The 26,744-nt window shown below is 46.1% G+C and overlaps 1 protein-coding gene and 1 long non-coding RNA gene across 2 annotated transcripts; one reads left to right on the forward strand and one right to left on the reverse strand.

Annotated features, from left to right (window-relative positions):
- Nucleotides 1-820: 820 nt before the first annotated feature.
- Sox12 (SRY-box transcription factor 12) lies at nt 821-2,576 on the reverse strand. The gene has a single exon (XM_076849015.2). It carries the CDS (start codon nt 2,262-2,264, stop codon nt 1,302-1,304), a length of 963 nt encoding a protein of 320 aa, XP_076705130.2. The 5' UTR covers nt 2,265-2,576; the 3' UTR covers nt 821-1,301.
- Nucleotides 2,577-3,679: 1,103 nt separating this feature from the next.
- On the forward strand, nt 3,680-14,081 carry LOC143394386 (uncharacterized). Its single transcript, XR_013090691.2, has 3 exons — nt 3,680-3,788; nt 4,267-4,373; nt 12,798-14,081. It is a non-coding gene; the product is annotated as an uncharacterized LOC143394386 (long non-coding RNA).
- The last annotated feature ends 12,663 nt before the right edge of the window (nt 14,082-26,744 follow it).

Genomic DNA, 26,744 nt, shown 5'->3' on the forward strand with positions numbered 1-26,744 from the left:
GCAGCGCCAACCCCGTTTCTCAAGTGGAAAACAGACGCAAACGCCCACCTCCATTCCCCTGAACCCATCCTCAGTCTCCGGCCGACCGGCGGTCTCTCTCAAGCTGTTGTTTAGACGTGGGTCTCTTTCCTGCCACTCCATCTGCTGTCACGCCTCAGTCCCAACCCCCTAGCACCAACGTGCTTTAGTTTCTCCCACTGAATACTGCAGCTGTGGTTGTTGAGGGTGGATCTGGATGGATTTAGGAAGGGGCCGTAGGCTTAGGGAGGAGCTGAGAGGGTGCCCTGAGATGATAGGGCGCTTCCCCATGGGGAAGGGAGCAGCAAGAACCCTGTCCCCAGACTAGTAGGCATCTTGGTTCTGAGTTATCTTGAACAGTCCCTCTCTAGGTGGATTTCCAGAGAAAGACCCCATTCTTAATTTCCAGTTGGGGCAAAAAAAGGGTCGTTTCTGGGGACCACATTAGGCTGTAAAGGCAATCGCGCAATTGGAGGAGGTGATAGGCGAGGGTGCCCACAACAGGGAAAAGGGGCTATGCCACTTAAAAGAGTTTGAAGCCCAAAGCAACCCTTTAGGACCAGTTATTTTCTTTCTCTCCCTTCCGAGTGCTTCTCCCATTAAGGCAGTGACACCCCGTCGGTTGAGACGAAGCCACAGGCTCCAGGATCAAAGATTTTTTAGGATAGCTCTACACTCGCTGCCCTCCTCCACGGAGCAGGAGACATAAGCTAGTACTCAACTGGGACCAGCCCCCTCCTCCCAAGAAGCATTAAGCATGCGCAAGAAGGGGATGGTCCAAGCGGAGGGGGCGGGCCCTAGCGCTCCCCGAGTAAAGGAGCGCGCCCCTCCCCCCAGGGGGGAGGGGCATGAGAGGAACGCGCAGAGCTGCCCGGTCGCATCGCCCCCTAATCGAGAAGGCAGGCAGAGGGCGGAGGGATTCGCGAGCAAGGGAGGGGGCGTGTCCTCCGGCCACGAGGAGGGGCGTGTGCAAAGTGGGGGAGGGGTTCAGGTCTGTAAGAGGGATGGGAGGTGTATCGGAGGGGGGCTGGCTGCTGGTGGCTGTGCGGGAGGGGACAAGATGGGGAGGGGCTTGGATGTCAGGGGAAGGATGGGGGGTTGGGTTGCCTTGGGGAGTGTCTGCGGGGGAGGGGTATGTCTGGATGGGGGGGATGGGCACGTCTAGGAGGGGGGAGGCTGCGCGGGAGATAGGGTGCCAGCCTCGGCCTCCGAGGGGCCCCAATACCTGATTCCTGTATGTAAACAGCTGGTTTGGGGGCGTGCGCGCCCCGCTGACGGTGGGCTCAGTAGGTGAAAACCAGGTCGGCGATGCTAGACGGGCGCCAGTCCCCTGCGATCATCTCGGTAACCTCGGGGGTGCAATAGTCCGGGAATTCGAAGTGTGACGTGCCCGAGGCGGGCGGCAGGTCCGGGTCGCGGTCCAGGGCGCTGCAGTCCAGGCCGGCGGGGCCTGGGGGCAACCTGGACAGAAAGCCCAGCGGCTCCTCCCCCGACGCCACCGTCTCATCTTCGCCTTCCTCCACCGCTGCCGCCTCCTCCTCCTCTTCCTCTGGCTCCTCGTCCTCCGACGGTGTTGGGGAGGTGGTGGTGGCGGCCGTCCCCTCGCCCGACGGCCCTTGGGCGCGTTCAGCTTGTCCTCGGGCGGCCCGCCCCGCCGGGACCATCCTCCACAGCTCCCGCCCCGGGGTCTCGACCAGGCGCACTTCCAGCAGCTCCTCGTCGTCGTCCTCGTCGTCCTCCTCTGGCGCCGCCGCGCCGCTCCCCAAAGGCCCTCCCGCCGCTCGGCGGCCCCCGCGGCCCGGCAGCTGCGGCCCGGGCTTGAGCCGGCTGCCGCCGCTACCACCGCCACCACCGCCGCCGCCGCCGGGGGGGCGGGGCCGCGCCTTGGCGGGCGCCCCCTTGCTCTTTTTGCGCGGCCGGTACTTGTAGTCCGGGTAATCCGCCATGTGCTTGAGGCGCAGCCGCTCCGCCTCCCGCACGAACGGGATCTTCTCCGAGTCCTGCAGCAGCTGCCAGCGGCGGCCCAGGCGCTTGGAGATCTCGGCGTTGTGCATGTCGGGCCACTGGTCCATGATCTTCCGCCGCTCGTGCTGCGACCACACCATGAATGCGTTCATCGGCCTCTTGATGTGGCCGCTCGGGGTCTTGCACCAGCCAGGCTCGCGCGCCCCTTCCTCGGCCGGCCCGGGCCCCGGGGTCGGCGGCCCGCCGTCCCGCTTGGCCCGCGCGCCCCGCTGCTGCACCATCGCGCCTGGGCCCCGGGCCGCTAGACGCCGCCGGGGGCCGTCCGCATCCTCCGCGGCTAGGGGTGGGGGAGGAGGCAGCAGCGACGGAGGGGCGGCCCCGCCCCGCGGCTCGGCCCGGCCCCCGCGAGCTGGGGAGCGAGGAGCTGGGCGCTTGGGCCCAACGGACGGCGGGGGGAAGAAGGTCAGCGGCGCGGCTTCAGGCGGGCTCAGCGCGCCCCCGCCGCCCCGGGCAAGTTGCGCCCTGCCGCACGCCACACATTGTTTTGCGGGGGCGGAGGAACTGCACCCCCCAGCCCCCCGCGGGCTCCTCTTGCAGCCTCGGGCTCCGCCGCGGCCCGTGCGCGCCGCTCCCCGCCCCGCCGCCGCCTTCCAGTGTCTTTCTCCCCGCGCGGCCCCGCCGGCGCGCGCGCCACCCCTCCCCCTCGCCGTCTGCGGGCCGCTGCGGCGCGCGCGGGGCCGCCCCGTGTAAACACCGAGGTGCCCGCTTGGGCTGCGGCCGGGCCACGCCTCGCGCTCGAGCGTCGCGTCACCCGTTGCCGGGCAGAGAACCCTGTATTTGCATCTCCCAATCGCTGGCCGCGGGAGCGGGGCGGGACGCGGGCTGCGGGGCTGGGCGGTCTCGCGCCTGGGATTGGGGGAGACCGATGAGATCTGTTTCTTTTCTTAGGTTGGGGGCTGGAGGGAAGGTGGGGGGGACGCCGAGCGTGTTTTCCATCTGGCTCTCAAAGCTGACCTCGCTCCGTGTTGCCTTTGCAGTTTTAGCTTATTCAGTGACACCTGTCGTCAGGTAGGACTCCCGTCCCCCTTCTCATTGGGGGATATCTTTCGAACCGCCCCAGAAGAGAATCTGGGGAGACCAAGACTCAAAAAGCGTAGGGGTATAGGTCTCCCCTGACATTGATGTAGCCCCTGCTACTACACAGAACCGGGTGCAGCCGACAGATGGGCGTAGTCAGTGCCTCCGGGCCCAGTGAATGAATCCCCTTCTTTCTCCTCTGAGGCGCCACGGGATCTTCAGGGAGTTATGACGCCCGCTTCCGAAAGACGAAACCCCGCGGACACGCACACTCGAGTCCTGGGCTCCGCGTCCCAGTGCTCTCTGTAGCACACCAAGGGCCGCGGCCATCGGTGTTCTGGAGCTGAATAGGCTTGAGCTTTTCCCAGGCCTGAGGCGAGGTTCGAGGACGCGCAGATGCCCAAGTCCCAGGTCGCGCCCCGCGTGCGGCCGGCTAGGTGCGGGCCTCGGGCACGGCGCCCCGCCCAGGCCCCGAGCCGGGTGCAGGGGCGCGAGGCGGAGTCTGCCCTGGGGGCGTGGCCCAGCCGCAGGCCCGAAGCGCGTGGCTGGGAGGGGCTGCGCGCGGCCCGTTCACCACGTGAGAGCGGGTGCTGGCCCCACCCGCGTGTGCCACCCCCGGGGGAGGTCACCTTCACCAAGTTATGGGAGTGGGCGCTGAGGCCTCTATCCTGGAAAGCGGGAGCTGCCAGGGGTCGGGATAAGGGTCTCAGAAGTGGCATTCTCCTGGGGTACGGTTGGAGGGGACGCGCCTCTGGCGGTAGAGCTCACCCCGCTGGGCGAGCCCAGACGGAGTCCAGCTTGAGGGTGTGGGGCCGGGAGGGTGGGCCGAGGTGCGGCTCCGCGGCGCGGGGGACGGGGCGGTGCTCTGGGTGCTCGGGTGGGTAGTTGGAGCATCCCCGGTGGGAGGGGGCGACTCTTAAAGGCACCGTGCGTTCGCTAGAAGGCTCTGCTTCCGCCCACATGCTTTCTCCACCTTGTTGGGATTAGGAGCTGGAAATCCCTGTATCTGAATCTTCAGGATTGCAGCCTGGGCGGTTCATTGTTCAGATTGTTGTCAGACTCTCTGTGTTCAGGTCCTAGTGCTTCCTTTTGCTTATCCTTAAAATACAGATAATGCAGTTTTTCCCTCCTAGGTTTGTTTTTACAGATTAAATAGGATAATGGATGTAAACACACCCCTGATGTCTACTGTGTGTTCTGTTAAAGTTCGCTGTGACTAGATTTCCCAATAGTTACACAAGAACAGCACCGCAGAGCTGCCAGCAGCAAGAGAAAAAAAGAAAGGATGGGGATGGATTTAACATTCAGAAAAGGTATCATAGTAGTGATGGAAAAAATAAAACTTTCTTAAAGTTTCTAAAACTTTTCCACCTAATATTATTTTTTTTTTTAAAAAATAAATGACATATGTTGTGCAGAGCCCTCTCTTCAGTGTTTAGGAGGCCCTCTGGAAGGCTTTCCTTGACCCCTTAGCTGCCGCTATTATTCTAGTGTATCTGGATAGTTCTTAGACTTATTCGTAGCCAGATTGATTTGGCCCAGGGTTCTCAGCTGGAAAGATGAGACATCCATTATTCCACCATTCTTCCCTCCCTCCCTTGTTCCATACATGGTGTATCTATCTGTTGAACACACATATTAATAATTACTATTCTGTAGGCCCACTGATGAATGTTGGGGAGCTCCAGATGGTTCAAGTTTGTCAGTCTAGGCCCCTAAAACATCCCTGCTGTGTGGCCACCAGGACACATTCACACAGACAAGATGGCATGAGAGTTCAATGAGGATGATATAGCTACACTTTTTATTTTAATTTTCCCTTAACAGATTAACAGACTACTGGGTTACTCTGTAGTGAGCAAGATAGAATTTGGTTGTTTTGGGGTGGGTTTTTGTTGCTGCTGTTGTTTTGTACCAGAGATTTAATCCAGAGGCACTTTATTTTTTTAAATGTTTTGAAACGGATTCACAAAATTGCTTAGGACCTTGCTAAATTGCTGAAGCTGACTTCAAACTTTAAATCCGTCTGACTCAACCTATTAGTTGCTGGGATTACAGGCATGTGCCACCACACCTGGCTCTGTAGATCCTTAAGAGATACTTGGGAATAACCGGAAGGACCAGATGAACAAATAAAACCCTTTCACTTAATTGTGCTATAAAGAAAATAAAGCAAGGTAATAGAGTGGATGATGGAATGAGGGGATGATGGAGATTAGGGACAAGGAGTTTAGATCTCAAAAACAGATAAGGAATCATCTACAAAAAGATCTGGGGCAGGGAGAACATTCCAGGCAAAGGAAAGAGCAAATGTAAGGGGATGGAAATGAGAAAGAAATAGGGGTAAGGTATTGAGAGATATTCCAGGCATGGAAAGACTACAAAACCAGAGACCTTATGTACCAGCCATGCACAGGAGCAACTGGAAAGACCTGGGGCGGGAGGGTAATATGGTGATTAGGCCTTAGAAAATTATGTGGAGTCAGGGAAAGTTTCTTAGTTGCAGGGTATTATAATCAGAGTTGTGCTTTAGGTAGATGACGGTTTCATATGTTGTGGATGGATTGGAGGAGAGAAATTTGGAAAGGGAAAGATCACATATTTTTTGAAACAAAAAATATGTGTACAGTCTTTGCTATTCTAATTCTTCCTCCCCTCCCCCAGTGAAGTGCAACTGTACCTAGTGGCTTGCTTCTGATGAATAGAATGTGGCAGAAATGATGCTGTGTGACATCCATGACAGGGTGCAGGTTTTGGGATTTCCTCCTTGCTTTCTATCTTGTATCGCATTTTCTGGGAGAAGCCAGCTGCCATGTTGTAAGGACACACTCAAGCAGCCCTGTGGGAAAGCTCAAGTGGCAAGGGACTGGGGCCTTCTGCCAGCAGCCATGTGAGTGTGCCATCTTGGAATAGATCCTCCAGCCCCCTTTTAAGTCAGACTTTTAGAGGACTGTGGCCCTGGCTGACATCTCGACTGTGGCCTCCTGGGAGACCCTTAGCTGGAACCACCCGGCTAAACTCTTTCCAGATTGATGATCTACAGAAACTGAGATGGGGTTTGCTTTGTTAAGCCTCTAAGTTTGTGAATGATATATTATGTAGCCAGTAGACATAGTAGAACCCACTTATCCTAGGGGATACCCCTCAAGACTCCCAGCAAATGCTTAAAACTGTGGTTAGTACCAAACCCTGCATTTATATTTTTTCCTATGTATTTGTTAAATACACAAACTTAATACCTTTTCCTTTATCACCAAGCACTTATGCACTGTGGGTGCAATTTTTGCAGTTTGAGGTGTAGAAGCAAAACTAGCATGAATTTCTTTTCCTTCTTCACAATTTTCATGGATAGCTAGTTTGTTCTTACTATAAAACTTAACAACCTCGGCAAATAATTGTTTGTTTTTCCTTATTAAGTTCAGAACATTCACCTTTAGGAACATTCATTTATAGGAAGCATTTTGTGGCTTCTCCAAATTTAGGGGAAAAAGAATTTGGTGGGATCCATTGTCTTAATGCCAAAAAATACCCACTTTATTATTTTTTTTCTTGAATATTCTTTTAGTTGTAGATGGACGTGATACCTTTATTTTATTTATTTATTTTTATGTGTGCTGAGGACTGAACCCAGTGCCTCACACATGCTAGGCAAGGACTGTACCACTGAGCCACAAGCCAGCCCGGGCCCCACTTATTAATAATTGAGGGGTTTTTTTGTTTGTTTTTGTTTTGGGGGTTACCAGGGATTGAATCCAGGTCCTCTCATATGGTAGGCAAGCACTCTTTTATATTTATTTATTTATTTATTTTTTAGGCAAGCATTCTTAACACTGAAATATACCCCCAAGCTTTTATTGAGACAGAGTCTCATTCAGTTGCCCAGGCTGGCCTTGAATTTGCACTCCTCCTGCCGCAGCCTCCCAAATAGCTGGATTACAGGTGTGTGCCACTATGCCCAGCCCAACTTGGTATTTTTTTCCAGTTATTTTTTTCTTTTGGCACATCTTTTGTTTAGGTGTCTTCATTTTGTTTCCCATAACTTCCAATTAGCTTGGGACTGGATTTGTGGCTCAGTGGCAGAGCACTTGCCTCGAAAGTATGAGGCACTCAGTGGGGTTTGATCCTCAGCACCACATGAAAATAAATAATTAAAGGTATTGTGTTCATCTACAACTAAAAATTTTTTTTAAATGATAATAATTTGTTCATTTTTCCATATGGCTAGAAACTCCTCACTGGGTTTTCCTGTTCGTGTGTGTGTGTGTGTGTGTGTGTGTGTGTGTGTATATATATATATATATATATATATATATATATATATATATATAATGTGAATTTGTTCTCCAAGCCATTTTAAAGTGCTTTGACAAATATGAAAACTTTGTATTAAAGCTTGATTCATATTTTGTCTATGTAGAAGTGTCTTTATTTTTTGTTATTGCAAAAATGCTGTATTTTAGGGGCTGGGGTTGTAGCTCAGTGGTAGTACACTTGCCTTGCACGTGTGAGGCACTGGGTTCGATCCTTAGCACCACATTAAAAAAACAAAAGAAAATTTATTTTTTATCCCTGGTGCCACATAAATAAATAAATTAGTTAATTCAATTAAATAGAAAGGACTGGAGATGCAGTTCAGTAGTAAAGCACCCTTACTAAGGTTGAAAAGTTATTTTTTAAAATGCTGTATTTTAGTAAATAAAGTCAGACTATACTGATTTATATAAAGTAAAAGTGAACATCTGAGAAAATATCTGTACTCGGGAAAAAGGGCACTATTTTATTTATTTTTTAGTTGTAGTTGAACACAATACCCTTATTTTATTTATTTTTACATGGTGCTGAGGATGGAACCCAGGGCCTTGCACGTGCAAGGTGAGCACTTGACCGCTGAGTGCACCTCCAGCCCCAAGGGCATATTTTAAATAAATATTAATGAAAATTGCCAGAAATGTGAATGCTTATAACCCACGGTACATGTATAGTTGTTTTACACCAGTGACTGATGCTGTTGTGGTTTGCAGTAACCTGCTCTCCTCACAGCTCTTCTCTTTCCATTTTGTGGCTAGGTTTGTTTCCAGGTCCACCTAGTGTTTATTTGAGGGATGCAGTCAGTCCCTTCTTGAAAGGGATTTAGATGGTTTTCCTCCTTTTTGACTGTTATAAACAATAGGTCAGAGAGCACCCTTATGTACACATTTTTGTGCCCTTGTCTGTTATTTCTTTAGGATAAATGCACTGAAGAGACTCTGCAGCCTCAACATATACACATTTAAACTGGAGGATCCCAGACACACTAGGCTTGGCCTATTCAGGGCCCTGGTACGTGCTGTCTCCCACCTCATTCCTACCCGGCTGGAACACCTCCTCATTTTAGACTCAGCTCAAACAGGCTCCCCAGAGAGATCTGCTCTGACCACTCTCTGCTGCTGTTCACCCATCTTCCTCTCAGGAACACAGAATTGCTCAGTCTCTGATATGTTCTCGTTATTGGCCATGACTGCCTCATTTTATACATAATATAATAAATATAAATCAGACACTCCATACAAGAACTGAAACATCATCATAACTTTCCTTCTCCCATTAACTCCTTTCCTGTCTTGCCTTCTGCCTCCCCTTACCTGAGGCAATGTCTACCCCAAATCTTCTTTAACATCTTTAAAGAACATAACAGCTTTATTGAGATATAATTTACATACCACACTGTTCACCCACTTACAGTGCATCATTCAGTGGCTTTTAGTATATTTACAGAGTTGTGTAACCATCACAGTAGATTTTAGAACATTTTCATCTTTCATCATTAGCAGTCACTCCCCCATCTGCTCTGCAGCCCTTCTAATCCCAGCTCTAGGCAACCACTAATCTACTGTCTGTCTCTATGGATTTGCTTATTCTGAACATTTCATGTAAACAGAATCATGCAAGTTGTCGCCTTTTGTGACTGACTGCTTTCATTTTACATCCTCTCTTCTGGATTCATCAGTGTTGTAGTGTATATCAGAACTGAATTCCTTTTTCTTGCCAAATAATATTTCATTGTGTGGATATACCACAGTTTCTTTACCAGTTAGCCAGTTAATGAACATTTGTGTTGTTTCCACGTTACAGCTATTGTGAATAATGTTGCTATGAATATTCATATGCAAGTTTTTGTGTGTCACACGTTTTCCTTTGGGTATGTACCTAGGAGTGCAATTGCTAGGTCATATGGTAACTCTGTTTAGCCTTTTGGGCACCTGCCAAAGCAACTGTATCATCTTAAATTCTAGCCAGCAGTTTATGAGGTTACAATTTCCTCTTTTGGGGCTAGGGATGTGGCTTAAGTGGTAACGCGCTTGCCTGGCATGCGCGGGGCCCTGGGTTCGATCCTCGGCACCACATAAAATAAAGATGTTGTGTCCACCGAAAATTGAAAAATAAATATTAAAAAAAACTCCCCCCCTCCCCGCTTCCCCCTCTCCCTCTCCTCTCTCTCTCTCTAAAAAAAAAACAAAAAACAAAAAATTTCCTCTTTCACTTACTTTTAAAAATATACACTTATTATTATTAAAGCTTGATAGTTATGCATAGTAGTTGATTTCATCTCCACAAACTCATATATGCGGGGCTGGGGACGTAGCTCAAGCGGTAGGGCGCTCGCCTGCCATGTGTGCGGCCCGGGTTCGATCCTCAGCACCACATACAGACAAAGATGTTGTGTCCACCGATAACTAAAAAATAAATATTAAAATTCTCTCTCTCTCTCTCCCTCTCTCACTCTCTCTTTAAAAAAAAAAAACAAAAAAACAAAACTCATATATGCATGGAAATCAATTCCCCTCCCCCATCTTTTCCCTCTCACTAAAAATATACACTTTCTTAGCCTGGTGCCATGACATAGGCCTGTAATCCTAGCGGCTCAGGAGGCTGAGGCAGGAGGATCACAAGTTCAAAACCAGCCTCAGCAAAAGCAAGGCACTAAATAATTCAGTGAGACCCTAGCTCTAAAAAATACACTAAATAGGGCTGGGGATATGGCTCAGTAGTCGAGTACCCCTGAGTTCAATCCCCTGTACAAAAATAAAAATTATACACACACACACACACACACACATACTTTCTTAAAAATTTGTCTTGGGGCTGGGGCTGGGGCTCAGTGGTAAGGCACTTGCCTGGCATGTGTGAGGCACTGGGTTTGATTCTTGGCACCACATATAGATAAATAAAAATAAAGGTCTATCAACAACTAAAAAAAAAAAAAAATTTAAGTGTTGTCTTTAGTTTTAGCAAAAGGATATCATACTTCATGCAGTATCTCCTCTTTGCTTTCTCAGTGTTCATCCACCTCTGAACCCCTTTTGATATTATCAGATGTCTTTATTTTTACCTGTATAATTCTCTTACCACTCTTTTTTCTTCATAGTACTTGTCATATTCTGAATTATTTTCTTTTTCTTTTTTTATATTTTATTTTTTAGTTTTTTGGTGGACACAACATCTTTGTTTGTATGTGGTGCTGAGGATCGAACCCGGGCCGCACGCATGCCAGGCGAGCGTGCTACCGCTTGAGCCACATCCCCAGCCCTGAATTATTTTCTTTGCTGTTTGCTGCCTGTCTTCTCTCCACTAGAGTGTCTGCTCTAAGAGGGCGAGAGAGTTTTGACTGTTTTTTTTTTTTTTTTTTATTGCTCTAACCCTAGGACAGTGTCTGGCATTGTATGCTGAACCTGGCCTCTACCACAGGCACGCCCAGCCCAGCATGCCTCCCTCCTTAAAGCTTTCCAACTTACATCTTCCTTCCTTCCTGCCCGCCTTCCCTTCTTTCCTCTTCCTTTTTTTTTTTTTGTTATGGTACTGGGTGTTGAATCCAAGGGCCTTCTACCACTTAGGTACATCACCAGTCCTTTTTTTATTTTTGAGACAAGGTCTTGCTAAGTAAGTTGCCCAGGCTGGCCTTAAACTTGGGATCCTCCTGTCTCAGCCTCCTGAATAGCTCCCTCTCTATACTTTCACTATGTTGCCATAGTCTGGCCATGAACTACTGGGCTCAAGCCATCTTCCTGCCTCAGCCTCCCCTGTAGATGGGTTCACAGGCTCCTGGTGCTGTGCCGGGCTTTCCATATTTTTTTAGAACATGTGTGCTCATTTGACACCTGGGCAGATAATTTTTTTAAACATCCACCTCCTCTAAATAATATTACTTTCAGTAACAGTCATGAAATACAGTGAATTAATACAGTGATAATGACCAGAAAAGAAATATACATGGAACCCTTTTATTGAAATTGGTATATAGACTCTTTTTTTTTTTTTAGTTGTAGTCGTACACAATATCTTTCTTTCTTTCTTTCTTTATTTTTATGTGGTGCTGAGGATCGAACCCAGGGTCTCACACATGCTATGTGTGTACTTTGCCACTGAGCTACAGCTCCAGTCCGGTATATAGACACTTGCCAGTAAAAATAAATATCAAATATTACAGTACAAAAAGCGGAACAGAGCTAATAGATCAATACTTTTCAATTACCTTAATGTATTTATTTGAAGAAATTATAAAACATACACACATGGTGGCCTATTGCAATAATAATTCATTAATTATGTTCTACTTTAAAAACAAGTGAGAAAAATAACAATTGAAAAATAAGAGATGCAGCCTGGGGATATAGCTTAGAGATGGAGTACTTGCCTAGCATAATGTGTGAGGCTCGGAGTTCAGTCTCCAGTGAAACACACACACACACACACACACACACACACACACACACACACACACACGGGCTGGGGGTGTGGCTGAGTGCTTACCTAGCATGCACAAGGCCCTGGGCTAAATTCCCAGCAAAACAAAAACAAAATGAAAATAAGAGCAGCACCAGACAGGCAGGTAGCACAACCCTGTAATCCCAGCTTCTCAGGAGCCTGAGGCAGGAGGATTGCAAGTTTGAGGCTAGCCTGGGAAATTTGGTGAGAACCTATCTCAAAAAAGGCTAGAGATGCAGCTGGATGGTAGAGTGCCCCTGGGTTCAATTGATTGTGGTACAATCAATCAATCAGTCAATCAATGAGCTGGGCGGGGGTAGTAACTCAGGGTTCTTGGGTTCCGTCCCTAGCACTGCAAAATAAGTAATAAGAGCCAATTTCAATATTAAATATATTCCAATTTGATAGTAGAGCATCTTTTGCTCTACTATCAAACAGTAATAGTATAATATGATCTTACTAAGTCATAGTTACCACATTTTCCAGTTTGTCTTTTCACTGTTTTAAAATTTTAAATAGCAAATTTCCAAGTGGTCACATGAAATGACAGTATTGGCAACTCAAGTTCTGCTCTTTCAAAAGTCACTGTGCTGTCATTGTTTTGGATCTGTTGTTTAAACACAGACACGTGTGGTACCAAAGGCAATGGAGACTATGCAGGAGACAGGCCTGAACAATTCTGAACTGTTGGGGACTTACTCTCAAAATGAATGCAGACAGTTGATTCTGGCTCCCTGGGTGTTAGGGCTGACTGTATAACTGGGAATGCTTTGAATTAACTTCCTTGTAGAAGGCTTATTACTGCATAAGTAATTAAAGTGTTCTGATTTAAAGCTTACAAATATATCATTAAAACTCAAGCTAGACCAACAACTTGATCTTCTTTGGGGAGGAGTATTTTATCACCAACATGGTTTAGAATTGTGGTTGCATGGTGATAATAAAAAGCAGACTAACTTTCAATCACTTTTATTATTCTCTGTAATTCTCTGCAGACAGTGCACCCTGTCAAGGCCTGTGCAGCCCCACCGGGTACCCACTGCAGAGCATCAAGGGACTCCTGCAGTTACCACTTCAGTTGTGCCATGAGGCCAGAGGACTCACCCGGTTTCCACTCTCACCATTGTATTCCCAGCACCTGGTGGAGCTTGGCACTATGTAGGCTCTCGATATCTGTTCAGTGTCTGGGTGAGGTGGTATACACGTGTAATCCCAGCGGTTCGGGAGGCTAAGGCAGGAGGATCACAAGTTCAAAGCCAGCCTCAGCAACTTAGTGAGGTCCTGAGCAACTTGGCATAGACCGGTATAGACTCTGTCTCAACATGAAATATAAAAAGGGCTGGGGGGCTGGGATTGTGGCTCAGCGGTAGAGCAGTTGCCTAGTACATGCGAGGCCCTGGGTTCGATCCTCAGCACCACATAAAAATAAATGAATAAAATAACGGTACTGTGTCAACGACAACTAAAAAATATTTTTTTTGAGAGAATTTTTAATATTTATTTTTTAGTTATCGGCGGACACAGTATCTTTGTTTGTACGTGGTGCTGAGAATCGAACCCGGGCCGCACGCATGCCAGGCGAGCGCGCTACCGCTTGAGCCACATCCCCAGCCCCCTAAAAAATATTTTTAAAAAAATAAATAAATAAAAATAAAAAGGGCTGGGGATGTGGCTCAGTGGTTAAGCATCCCTGGGTTCAATCCCTGGTAGAAAAAAATATATCTGTTCATGGAAGGAAAGAAGACACCAACTCAGGTGAGCTAGACTCCCCCACCTCTGACTATGTCTAACTCCAGAAGGACCCATCTTCAAACAAGTGAACCAGGGTTTTCCTCAGAGACATTCAGAATGAAAAGACAAGTTCGGTTGATAGGTCTCTCTCTCTCTCTCTCTCCCTCTCTCTCTTTTTCTTAAATTCATCTAAATTTCTTCATTTAAACAAATTCAGAGGCTATGATAATAAGTGTGTTATAAGACCCTTTCTTTTTATTAAATGATAGTATAGAACTGTCTATGTAGCTATATTTATTTATATGCAGCACTGGGGATTGAATCCAGGTCTCATGCACCATTAGGGAAGCACTCTTTCTGTGAGTTACACCCTTAGCCCTCATAGGTAGCAACTGAGCACTTGAAATGTGGCTAGTATGAATTGAAATGATGCTGTAGTGCAGAATACACATTGGCTTTCATATATTATTATTAAAAAAACTAAAATAACCAGGAGCTGTGGTGCATGCCTGTAATCCCAGCAGCTCCAGAGGCTGAGGCGGGGGGATCACGAGTTCAAAGCCACCCTCAGCAATGGTGAGGGGCAAAGGAACTCAGTGAGACCCTGTCTCTAAATAAAATACAAAATGGGCTGGGGCTGGGGCTCAGTGGTTAAGTGCCCCTGAGTTCAATTCCTGGTACCAAAAAAATAAATAAATAAATAATAAGTTCTGTTTATATATTTCTATTGATTACACGTTGAGAATATATTTTGGATATATATCACTTTTATTGAACTTACATGTAATTAATAGTACTCATTAGCAAGTAATGATTAATAAAGTAAATAAAATATATGAAAATTAAATTTCATTTGTTTGTTTCTCTTTGTTTTACTTTTTAAAATGGGGCTCCTGGGAATTTTTGTTTATTAATTTTTCCTGCTGCACTGGGGCTTGAACCCAGGCCTTTGCACATGCTAAACAAACATTGAACCCCCATGTTTCATCCCCAGCCACTACTAGAAATTTTTAACTTCCACTTGTGACTTGTGCTATATTTCTATTAGCACTTATGGAAGATGGAGGGGTTTTTTGGTCTATGGTTGGCAAAATAAAAAGGTGATAATCTTTTATCTGTCTCCAAATTAAAAAGAAAATTATTTTATTTACTTTTTTTTTAGTGGGGGAAGAATTTAAAAAAAAAAAAAAAAAAAAAAAAAAAAAAACACCTTTCTATGAAATTCCAAAATTTTAAAAACCCTGGTCCAATACTGGGTGACCATACACGAGATGTAGCTGGAGACTCGGAGAAGCACAAGGCTTCCACAGGTGTGAACTTTCCACTGGTTTGTTCAACATTATGAGTCTCTAGGGAGTTAATTCTACTCATTTGCCTCAGTTTCCTTACTTCACAATGAGAGAGCTTAGGCCCTACATCATGGTGGCATGGATGACAACTACACCAAGAACAACAACAAAAATATTCTGTCTTAAAAAAAAAAAATGAAGCAAGGCAAAGTGGCATCTGCCTATAGTCACAGCTATGTGACAGCTTGAGAGGCTGAGGAAGGAGGACTGCTGGAGCACTGGTAAAGGCCCTGTCAAAAAAAAAAAAAAAAAAAGACTATAGAGAATAGTAAAAAGATATGTTATTCTTGGGGGAGAGAGTTGAATAACTGAAGCACAGGGGATTTTTTTTTAGGGTAGTGAAACTTCTGTAAGATATTATAATTGTGGCTATGTATGCATTAGTCATTCATTCAGTTTTACAGCACAAAGAGATGAATCTTAACATTTAAAAGATGTAAAATTTTTAGAAAATCATTTAGTGCATCTGGGGAATTCCAAGATTGAATGCTGAATGTGACAAAACAGGCTGGGGCTGCAGCTCAGTGACAGAGCACACCCCTCCCAAATCTAAACTCTGTTACAAATGTGTGAAACAATATCACTGAAGGGTGTGGAGGAGAAGGTGCTGACCTGAGTGACATTAGAAATGAGTGGCATCTGCAACACCAGAGGCCAAAGAAAGTATATACAAGGCTGTGCTTGATAAAATTTCCCATGGGCATGCATTAACGATTTCGACACTGCTCAACATAAGTACTGGAAATAAACAAATGATCAAATGGCTGGTGGGTGATAGGACTCACCATTTCCACAGTTGGGATGGGAGTTCACTGATATGCAAGTGGGAAGAGGCTTAGAATGACCCATGTGATAATGGATTAAAGTTGTAAATATGAGCAGGCCTGCATTCCCACACCTGTAATCTCAGCTACTGGGGAGGCTGCGGCAAGAGGGTCACAAGTTCCAAGCCAGCCTCAGCAATTTAGGGGGAGGATGTCTTGAAAATAAAAAGGGCTGGGGATGTACCTTAGAAGTACAGCTCCCGTGGGCTCAATCCTCAATCACACACACACACACACACACATACACACACACACACACAAAGATAGGTCACTTGGATAAGAAATTTTCATGGCCAAGAGGAAGTTAAGGAGACAACTAAATGTGAGGTGTATGTCATGCTGGATGGATCCTGGAATAGAAAAAAGACATTAGGACATTAAGGGTGAACTATGCATTCTAATAATGTATCATTATTGGTTTCTTAATGGAAATGTACAATATTAATGCATGATATTGGTAATAGGGGAAAGAGGGAGGGTGGGGTATATGGGAACTTTGTAATTAGCAATTTTCGTAAATCTAAAAGGTTTCAAAAGCATATTTGCTTTATTTACACTTCAGAATGACAAAGCTATAACGCAGCCTACCTCAAAAACAGAATTTCTTAAACAGGAGGTTTTTTGTTTTTTTTTTTTTCCCAAGAATGTTTTTTTTTTTAATGCTTAAAATCCCAGGAAGATTGAGGCAGGAGGATTGTGAGTTCAGGGCCAGCCTGAGCAACATAACAAAACTGCAACTGGAAAAAAAAAAAATTCCTTCCATGGTTTAAGAAAAATTTCAACAGCTTTAATATGTTCTGAATCCAGGAGTTAGATTGTTCAATACAAATCAGCTACGAATTAATTAGGTTAATGTCTTAAGAACTCAGGGTCAAAAAATTAAGGATCTCTAATTTGTATCTGAAATACAAACAAGGAAAGATGACAAATTCCATCGTTCATTTTAAACTAAATGAAAATACCAGGGCTGGTGCTGCATCTCAGTGGTAGAGCACTTGCCTAGCATGCGTGAGGTCCTGGGTTCGATCCTCAGCACCACATAAAAAATAAAGAAAAATGAAGACATTGTGTCTATCTACAACTAGGAAAAAAATTAAAGAAAATACCTATAATGAAAGAAATTCACATCGAGCAGATTATAACAATTCCTTTGCCTACATACTCATTGCCTTGCCTAAACTTGCCTTAATAGAATACATACATTGTATAATTGAAACAATTTTGCTCTTATATAAACTACCAACCAAAGATTATGCAGGCTGCAACTGACAAAGGCGTTACTGGTAGTTCCTTCTAATTTGGAGAATTCCTTGAAAAGGGAGAGAGAGGAGGAGATAAAGAGGAGAGAGGGAGGAGAGGAAAGAGGAGAGAAAGGGGAGAGAGAGGAGAAAGGGAGGAGAGAGGGAGGGAGAGGGAGAGCGCGCGAGAGCGCCGCGCCTCCTTGCTACATTGAGGATTGAGCGAGGGCAGGGTCGACGCTCATTGGTGGTGTCCCTGGGCCGAGGGCAGGGCTCTCAGCCAAGCCTGCTGATTGGTGAGCTTCCCGGAGCGCCGGGATGGAGCTTGGAGCCTATTGGCTGCGACGCTGGAGGGTGGTGTCAGGGACCGCCGAGGCTGTGCGGCCGGTTTCTATGGCAACCGAGGCTTGAAAGAAGCGCTCAGATTTCGGCGCTCGACCCCCACTCCCGCTTCCGGAGGGGGCAGGGCGGCCTGGATTCGACGGCCAGTTGCAGAGACGTGGGGGCTGGGAGTTAAGGGGACTTGGCCTGCTTTGGACTAAACCAACCTAGCAGCGCCACCTCTGAAGCGGGTCTCAAACCCGGCCTGCGTGCCCTCCCAAAAAACAAAAACCAGCCGAACGGAAAGGGGCTTCTTCTCCGAAAGAGAATGATGACCTGTAACCCCATTCCCCCAGCCTCTCCACTGGTGACACTTTGACCACACAGCCAGGCCCTGATTAGGTGTCCAGTACTTACAGTGAAGAAGAAATGAAGGAAGGAAGAGGAGGGAGAGTGGGAGGATCGATGAAGTGGGCGACATGACGTGGGCTGAGACCAGTTGCCCGCCCTTTGGGGCTGAAAGTCCAGTTGACCCCTAAGGCTAACGGGGTCTGACAGCCTTGGATGTAGGGGCTCGGAGGAGGAGGGGTAGCTGGTGCCTTGGAAGGCAGTGGGGACGACCAGCAGTCTCTCCTGGTGCTTGGGAGGCCTGACTGCAATCAGGCTCCTCCCTGCCTAACAGCCCTCTGGCTCTGCTCAGCGCCAGTGTTTCAACTCTCTAGATCCCCAAGTCTTGGTGTTTGGGCAGTAACAAATAGTACCCACTTCATTCAGTTGGTGTCAGAACTGCGTTGAGCTAATGCACTAAGTTTCTTAATACAACGCCTGGAACAGTGTGCAATCCACAGTAGCCATTATAATTGAAGAAGGGGTAGGATTTGTCTAGGCAGAGAAAATGGGAGAGATGTCATGGTTGTTAGGAGGCAGAAGTGGTGTGGAAAGCCTAGACCTGTTTGGATGTCATAGAGAAAATCATGGGAGGTAATAACCAAAGACATAAAACAAATAATAAACTAATGATGGGAGCTACTATAGGGAGAAGACCTGGCCTTCTGCCAGGCCCTTTACATGAATTGTTTGATTTCATCTTCTCACTAGTCCTGATGAGACCGAGACCGTTACAAAGCTGGGGCCTTCTGAGGAACTGAGGCAGCATGAAGACCCCCCTTCAAGTCCTGATTCTTGTGATCAAATCAGAAAGATTTCAGACATGTTGCTCAGAGTAACAGGAGTTGTATTGAAAGGATAGGAAAATGAAAGGGGACACTTTAAAGGGAGAAAAATAAGTCCTCTCAGAGAGGAGATAGACACCATGTCTCTCCTGCACTCCAGTTTTATTGGGGATCCCAGAGAAATTTCCGTAGAGTCCTGCCCAAGTCCACCTCTTGACTTTAGACTGACAGCAAGATGACATCAGGCTTTTAAGACCCCACTGTCATGACAACTCTGTGTCACTTTGGCCCATACTAAGCAGTTCTAATTGGATTCTTTTTTTAAAAAATATTGTTTAGTTGTTGAGGGACCTTTATTTTATTTATTTGTATGTGGTGCTGAGAATCGAACCCAATGCCTCACACTTGCTAGGCAAGTGCTCTACCACTGAGCTGCAACCCCAGCCCTCTCATTGGATTCTTAATCATTTTTACAGGTTTTATGGTTAGGAGGAATTACCCTTATCTTCCAGAATCTGGTCTGTGAAAAGGGTCACAACTTTCTCTCCCTTCAAAGTAACTTGGGTTTCTCTTATCAATGTTATTTCCTGCCTGCATTTCCTTGCAGATAACAGGTAGTCTGCTGAAGAATGTGACATATCCTGTCCACTTAGGCCAGGCAGGGCTGCAGGTAACTGCTTTTAGTCAAGAAATCATGTAGGGGTCAACAGGTGGGTCCATTTCATAGAATTATTTTCTTAACTTCATTTTCCCACCATCCTCATCTGTCTGTACACTAACAAGACCCATATTCTTGCTGAGTAGAGTGAGGCCCAGAAAGGTTATGTGGTTTGAGCCAAGGAATGACAGAACCAGAGAGGGGCACTGGGATGCTAAGGACAAGTGTATAGTTGGAGACATAGGTGGTCCCTTTTCTGTTACTATATCTGAATACCACAGACTGGGTAATTTATAAAGAATAAAGATTTATTCAATTCACAGTCTGCAGATTAAGAGGTGCAGGGTTGGGTCTCTTCTCCCCTGTAAATGGTGAAGACTTTTATTAGTGGAACCTCTCTTAAGGGCTCACAGGGGGATATGCAAGAGATTGAGTCAAACTGGCTTTCATGACAGACCACTCTCAAGAGAACCCCTCAACCCCCTAACCCATGACTGGATTAGCAGGTGTTCAGTGAGATACGTTCTGTTCTTCTCCTTGATGGATATACATCCTAGAAAGCCAGGTTCAAATTAGAATTCTAGGACCCTGGAGTTCTGTGCCAGAATGTGTTGGCCCAAGGAGAGTTATCCTGCATCTGGCCCTTGTCCAGCTGCTTCCTGTTCTGTCAGTGAGGGAGCTAGCATGTGTGAGTGGACACCCCTGTTGCCACATCCAAGTTATTTCTTGTCAACAGCTGCCATGAGGCCTAAGGCTCAGAGCTATAAGGTGTCCATCTGGAGTAACAGATTGCCTTCAGGTGAGATGAACAAGGGACGCCAGGAAGGCCTTTTGGAAGGGGGTTATGGGGTGTCAGACAGGGTGGGCACAAACTCTGGATGGACAGTTCTTTTTGTGTTTGCAGAATCCTCGCCCTGTGGGGAGGGATGGTGGGTGACTCAGGGCAGGGCCACTCTTGCCTCAGGAAGTCTGGAAGCCTGGCTTCATACTCCAGCAAATAGAACCCAGGAGACTGTTGCTTCTCTCCCGTGCCTCAAAGTGTCAGGGACATGAAGGTTGAGTTTCAGTGATTTTATACCCAAGGGACAGCAGGAGAAATAGAGGAGGATGAGCTGGTTAACTGAGGGCCTGACCTCTGAGCTGAAGGACACCCTTATCGAAGGTGGGAAGACTAATTCAGTGATTGGCTTTCTAGGGATGAATAAATAGGCCCTTCAGTTTACAGCGTCCATGGTGGGTGTGTAAAGGGCACATCAAGGGTCCTTAAACTAGATGCATGACCTCATCTGTATACTGGGGATTGAACCCAGGGGCTCTCTACTACTGAGCTACATTCCCAATCCTTTTTATTTTTATTATTTATTTATTTATTTATTTTTGAGACAAGGTCATGTTAAGTTTCCTAGGCTGGCCTCTAACCTGCGAACCTCCTGCCTTGGTATGCTGAGTATCTGAGACTACAGGCATGCACCACTGTGCCTGGCCTGCTGATCTGTATTATCAGCCAAGTAATCTTTAGATGATTCATGCAATAAATACTTGTTGGGCTTTTGCTATGTGCCAGGCACAGTACTAACTGCATGAGGAAAAGAGACCTGATCTCCCCTTCAATGAGCTCAATGTTGAGAGGCAGAGGCAGATGTCAAAGCATGGCATAAATACACACATCATTACACCTGCAAGAACTGCTGGATGGAGGGAGGGCCAGGGAGCCAGGGGACAGCAGGAGCGGTACTGGTCCAGAAGACTAGAGAAGACTCTAGGAGCTGGCATTAGAGCTGAGCTCCTGGGCAGGCAAGGGTTAACCATGAGTGTGGGGGAGAGAGGTCCAATTGCAGGAATGACTGGCTAGAACAGATGGAAGCCACCCAGAGTGAGGGGGTGAGTTCTGACCAGAGAGGAGGCCCAGAGGAGGCGGGAAGGCAGGGGTCCCAGGGAGGACACAAAGGTTTGAAGGCAATCAAGTAATGTGATCAAGTTTCATTTAGGGATCCATTTCCCTGGATTGAAAGAGACCTAGTTTGAAAGCGGGGAGACCGGTGAGTTGGCTGCTTACATCAAAGTTCTTATCTTTAAAGATAGAGAAAATGGATTCCCATCCTTTAAAAAAAAATTGTGGGAGTTTCTCTAAGTCTTGGATTTTGCGTTTGCTCTTATTAAGTTTTTTTTTTTTTTGCTGGTAGGACTTATGAAAGAGTTTAAAAAACAAAGAAAAAAGGACATATACAGTGGAAAGTGAATTTACCCTTCACCCCAAACTCCAAATATCTAGGTCTCTGAAGACATAATTATCAATTTTATTAATATCTTTCCAGAGTATTCTATGTGTAAGAATATATATTTATTCCATCATTTCAAAATGTAAATAGTAGCTTACTTTATTTCTTTTTCTTTTTCTTTCTTTCCTTTCTTTCTTTCTTTCTTTTTTTTTTTTTTTTTTTGTGTGTGTGTGTGTGGTGCTGGGATTGAACCCACGGCCTTGTGCATGTGAGGCAAGCACTCTATATCCCCAGTCCCCAAACTTTTTATGTGCCATAGCCTATCCAACAGTTCCTTATTGACAGTCAGTGTTATTTCTAGATCTTTATTCTCTGAATATACTGCTGTGAACATTCTAGCACATACACTTCTCCCCCCTGTGCTGGAGGTCAAACCCAGGGCCTTAGTATGCTAGGCAAGTGCTCTACCACAAAGCCCTACCCCAGCGCCATCGTAGGTGTTCTTTGTGCACACATCCAAGTACAGCTATAGATTCATTTCATATAAATGATATTACTGTGTTAAAGATCCTGTGAATTTTAAATTTGAAAAGAGAGTACCAAACTCGATTCTGAAGATGTTCTTCTATTTTATTTTAAAACTCTGCAAAGTTTGCATTCTTCTCCATAAACCATCTCTGTTTATTTTCACATCCTCCCCCAAATCTTCTTAGTTACACTGACAAGCCAGCGAGTCTTGTATGAATCCAGTGCTTTGCATATGCTTGGTGCCCTCCATTGAACTCCTGTCCCGGCTCATTATGGTCTAGTCTCATCGCTGCTCGCCCTTAGCTTGGTCTTGTCCCACTGCACATTCCCAACCTGATTTCCTGGTTTTCCTGGTCAGCCATACCTGGAGGACTTGAAGGGATGTGGTGGGCACTCTGACTGAGAACAAGGTTGGAAAGGAGCCTGGTGCAGTGGTGCGGACCTCTAATCCCAATGACTTGGGATACTGAGGTGGGGATCACAAGTTTGAGGTCAGACTCAGCAACTCAGCCAGGCTGGGGATGTGGCTCAGTGGTAAAGTGTTCCTGGGTTCAATCCCTAGAACCAAAAAAAAAAAAAAAAAAAAAAAGGCGGGAAAGGAGTGTAGCCTCCTATGGAGGGAATGGGTACCAGGCCTGAGTTCTCAGAGCAAGAAAGAATCCCAGAGAACATGATGCAGGAGTAACATGATCAAAGTGATATTTTAGGAATGCTACGGTTTGGATATGGTTTGAGTCTCTCTTAAAGGTTCATGTGCTGAAAGCTTGGTCCCCAGTGTAGTAGAGATAGGGCCAAGTAGAAAGTGGTTAGGTCACATGGGTACCGCCCTGGGAAGAGATTAATGTAGTTCTTCTGCAACCTCCGTTGGTCCTTGGGATAAGAGTTATAAAATGAAGGAGCCTGTTCCCTGAGTCTTTTTGGGTTCCTGTCTCGCCATGTGATCTCTGTCTCTCACATGCACTTCCACCATGATGCCATCTGGTATGAGGATCTTGCCAGAGGCTGAGTAGCTGGGGCCACCTGATCCTGGACTTTTAGCCTTCAAAACTTGTGAAATAAATATACCTCTTTTCTCTATAGTTTCAGCCTCAGGCATTTTGTTGTAGTAACAAAAACTAACATATAAGGAAGTTCATGTGCTCCTAAATTGCTTTCTTCCCCTATCACTCTACTTTTTTTTTTTTTTTTTTTGGTACCAGGAATTGAACTCAAGGGCACTTGTCCACTGAGCCCCATCTCTAGCCCTATTTTGTATTTTATTTAGAGACAGGGTCTCTGTGAGTTGCTTAGCGCCTCGCTTTTGCTGAGGCTGGTTTTGAATTTGTGATCCTCTTGCCTCAGCCTATCAAGCCTCGGGGATTACAGGTGTGCACCACCACAACTGGCTGTCATTCTGCTTTTAAAGGCCCTCACGGAGAACCTCCCATTACTCAGTCCAGCAGGCACTCTGGAGTACTGATCTTGACCTTTCTCAAAGTCAATTTTACTTGACCTTCACAATCCTCCACACAGTTGTCAACCCCTCCCACTTGCAACTGTCCTCCCTGGGTTTGTATTGTCGCTACACTCTCTTGTTGTCCTTCTCCCTTCCTGGCTGTCCCTTACATTGTCGTCATATCCTTTTCCACAAGGAAAACCCTCCCGTGTCAGAAGTGCTCAAGGGATGAGCCTGGCTGGTGTTAGCTTTCTCCCATGACCCGTTAGGTGACATGGCAGCATAAATACTGCTCCAAGAAACTGATTTCAGATTTAGATATTAATACACACATGCATGTGAATGACGGCTGCAACATGAGATGCCTATCTCACCAGGGGACATGGTGCCACAGTTTAAAAGCTATTCCTGTTTACTTCTTAAACCCAGAAATCTTCTGGGAATTTAAGATTTGCATGTATCCAGCCGCTTACTTCACACCTCCTCTTAGACATCCTCTATGGAGACCTTAAACTCAAGTCCAAAATCAAACTCAAGACCTTCACCCCGAACCTAGGTTTTCTCCTCTGCCCACTATCTCAGGCAAAGACCCCACTATCTAATTGCACAAGATGAAAAACTGGGGTCAGCCTTGGTATTTAACATTTTTTTCAGTCCATGACACATAGAACTCTAGGTCTAACTGACATAAATCTTTAAACATCTCTTTTTCTTGCGGCTTCTCCGTCCATCTCCACCTTCCAGCTCCAAGGTATCCCCTCATTCTTACTGGGTAAAGTGTACTCCATTTCCACTGGGACTCTCCTCTGACCCATTCATTCTCCACAAGCTATCTCAGAGGATATCTTAAAAACACACCCCTAGGGCTGGGGGTGGAGCTCAGTGGAAGAACAGGCTTGTGCACCTGGTGTCACCCTGGTCCAGACACACACACACACCCCAAAGTAAAAAACCTGAATTCAAACCAAAGAAACCAAACCAAACCAACCAAACAAACAAACAAAGAAAAACTCTACAAAACAAAATCAAAAAACACCAAAAACAAAAACTCTAAATCACATGATTCCCTTTCTTAAAAATTCTCCATTGGCTCCTCATCATTCTTAGACTCAAATTATTATTATTATTATTATTATTTTTGATACTGGGGATTGAACCCAGGGGAGCTTAACCACTGAGCCACATCCTCAGCCCTTTTTAAAATATTTTATTAGAGACAGGGTCTCTCCGAGTTGCTTAGCGCCTAGCTTTTGCTGAGGCTGGCTTTGAACTTGAAATCCTCCTGCCTCAGCCTCCTGAGTGGCTGGGATAACAAGTGTGCACTACTTTACCGGGCCATCCCATCCTTCTTTAATTTTTAAATTTTGAGACACAGTCTTGCTACCTTGTCCAGGCTGGTCTTGAGCTTGCAATCTTCCTACCTTAGCCTCCGGAATAGCTGGGATTACAGGCTTAAAGGTTCAGCTTTAAACCCAAATTCTTTTTTTTTAATATTTATTTTTTAGTTTTCAGTGGACACAACATCTTTATTTTATTTTTATGTGATGCTGAGGATCAAACCCAGCGCCCCGAGCATGCCAGGCGAGCGCATCACCGCTTGAGCCACATCCCCAGCCCCCAAATTCTTTTTATTTTATTTTGTACTGAGGATTGAACCCAGGGGTGCTTAACTACTGAGTCACATCCCCAGCCTTTTTTTATATTTTATTTTGAGACAGGATCTTGCCAAGTTGCTTGGGGACTTGCCTAATTGTTGAGGCTCACTTTGACTTGAAATCCTCCTGCCTCAGCTTCCTGAGCTACTGAGAGTACAGGCTTGAGCCACCACACCTGGCTAGACCCAAATTCTTAATGGCTTAGCAGACACCCTGGGGGCTCTAGCCTCTTCTTCTACCACTGTCTCTCTCCCCTTCTCTGCACTGTAGACACACTGGTTGTGCTGGGTGTGGTTCCTTGGCAGACAGCATCCATTTCTACTCCATCCATTTCCTGTGCTACAGATGCTAGAAAGCTAAAACTCCTTCACAGTTAGGGCTTCAGCAATGACATGTATTGGCATGAGATTTGGAAGGTGGCAGGCAGGCAGGAGTAAGCCACAGTTTTGGATGTTTTGACTTGTAAATTCGGTTTTACATTGCTTAAGTGAGGGGGTGCATTCTGGAATTGTATAATTCAATGATACTATAGTGTGAACAAGTTAGTAACTCTTGCCATCCCTTAATCCCCACCACCTCTCACATTTAAATCTTTATATATCCTTTCTATCTCACTTTAAACATTTTCCATGGGAAGTTATCCCTGGCCCTTCAGACTGAACCAGCTCTCCCTATTAAAACAGGAATTTCACCTTGTATGTTTGCTTTTTTTTTTTTTTTAATTGTAGATGGACACAATATCTTCATTTTATTTATTTATTTTCATGTGGTGCTGAGGCTCTAACCCAGTGCCTCATATGTATGAGGCAAGTGCTCTGCCACTGAGCCACAGTCCCAGCCCCACCTTGTATGTTTCTTTCAATGCCTTTGTTGTAGAGGGGTTGCATGCAGCTGAAGCAAATGTGGGGTCCACAGCAATTAGTCCTTGCCCACCTGCAGGAAGGATTTCAAGCAAGTCACAGAGTAATAAACAGAAATTTAATATTAAAGGTGAAAGCTAGTGCATCTATCCATCTTCCAGGGTTTGGGTCCCTTTGTTCTTGACTCATTTTTCATACCTCTCCCCTTTTTGATTGATAAATGGTTTGTTATTATCCTGTTATTTTGTGTAGTTCTCAGCCAATTTTCTTTGTGAGGGTCATGATGACCTGGTTACAAAAGAGAACCATGACTTACTTTGGGGTCTTGGAACAATAGTTTCCTTAAGGGGTTATAATTAACTATGACTGGGGGGGGGGTTGGCATACCTGTTCCCATTTTCCAGATGTTTGTCTGCTTTGATAAAGTTCCCTCTCAATCCCCAGTCCTGTGCCTTGTGTGTGTGCCGTCCTCCCTGTAAGATACCTCCCCATCATGCTCCCAGACGGCTGCTCATGGCTGGCCACCCAACACATTAACACAGTCTGACCCCAGGGAGTTGCTCCCTGCGACATTCCATTGCTGAGAAAGGGAAAAGGGTTGGTGCTTCGCATACGTGGGCTGAAAGAGGAACGAAATGGAGGAGGCTGAGGCAAAATTCCATTCTTAGATAGGCCGAGGAGCCCCGTGTCACCTCTTTTTGGTGTTTCCAACCTCGGCTGTGACCCTCGGCCAGCTGGAACGCGCAGTGAGCTCTCTGCGGGCGGTCTCTGCATGGGCAGCTCTCCCCTCTTGGCCCTCTCATCCCGTGGGTTTCAGGCAAGGTGCTGCCTCCTAGGGGGAGCTTTGCTTCAGACGTTTCTATACTGGTTGGCTGGTTTCTTCCCCAGGACAAATACCTTTTTTTTTGAGCCGGCAAAAAAAAAAAAAAAAAAAAAAAGGGTGGAGGTGGGG

Source organism: Callospermophilus lateralis, chromosome 3 (genome assembly GCF_048772815.1).
Source record: "Callospermophilus lateralis isolate mCalLat2 chromosome 3, mCalLat2.hap1, whole genome shotgun sequence".
NCBI classification, from domain to species: domain Eukaryota; kingdom Metazoa; phylum Chordata; class Mammalia; order Rodentia; family Sciuridae; genus Callospermophilus; species Callospermophilus lateralis.

What these genes read in the sequence shown, in the direction of transcription:
- Sox12 (XM_076849015.2), bottom strand. Translation starts at nt 2,264, where the DNA reads ATGGTGCAGCAGCGGGGCGCGCGGGCCAAGCGGGACGGCGGGCCGCCG.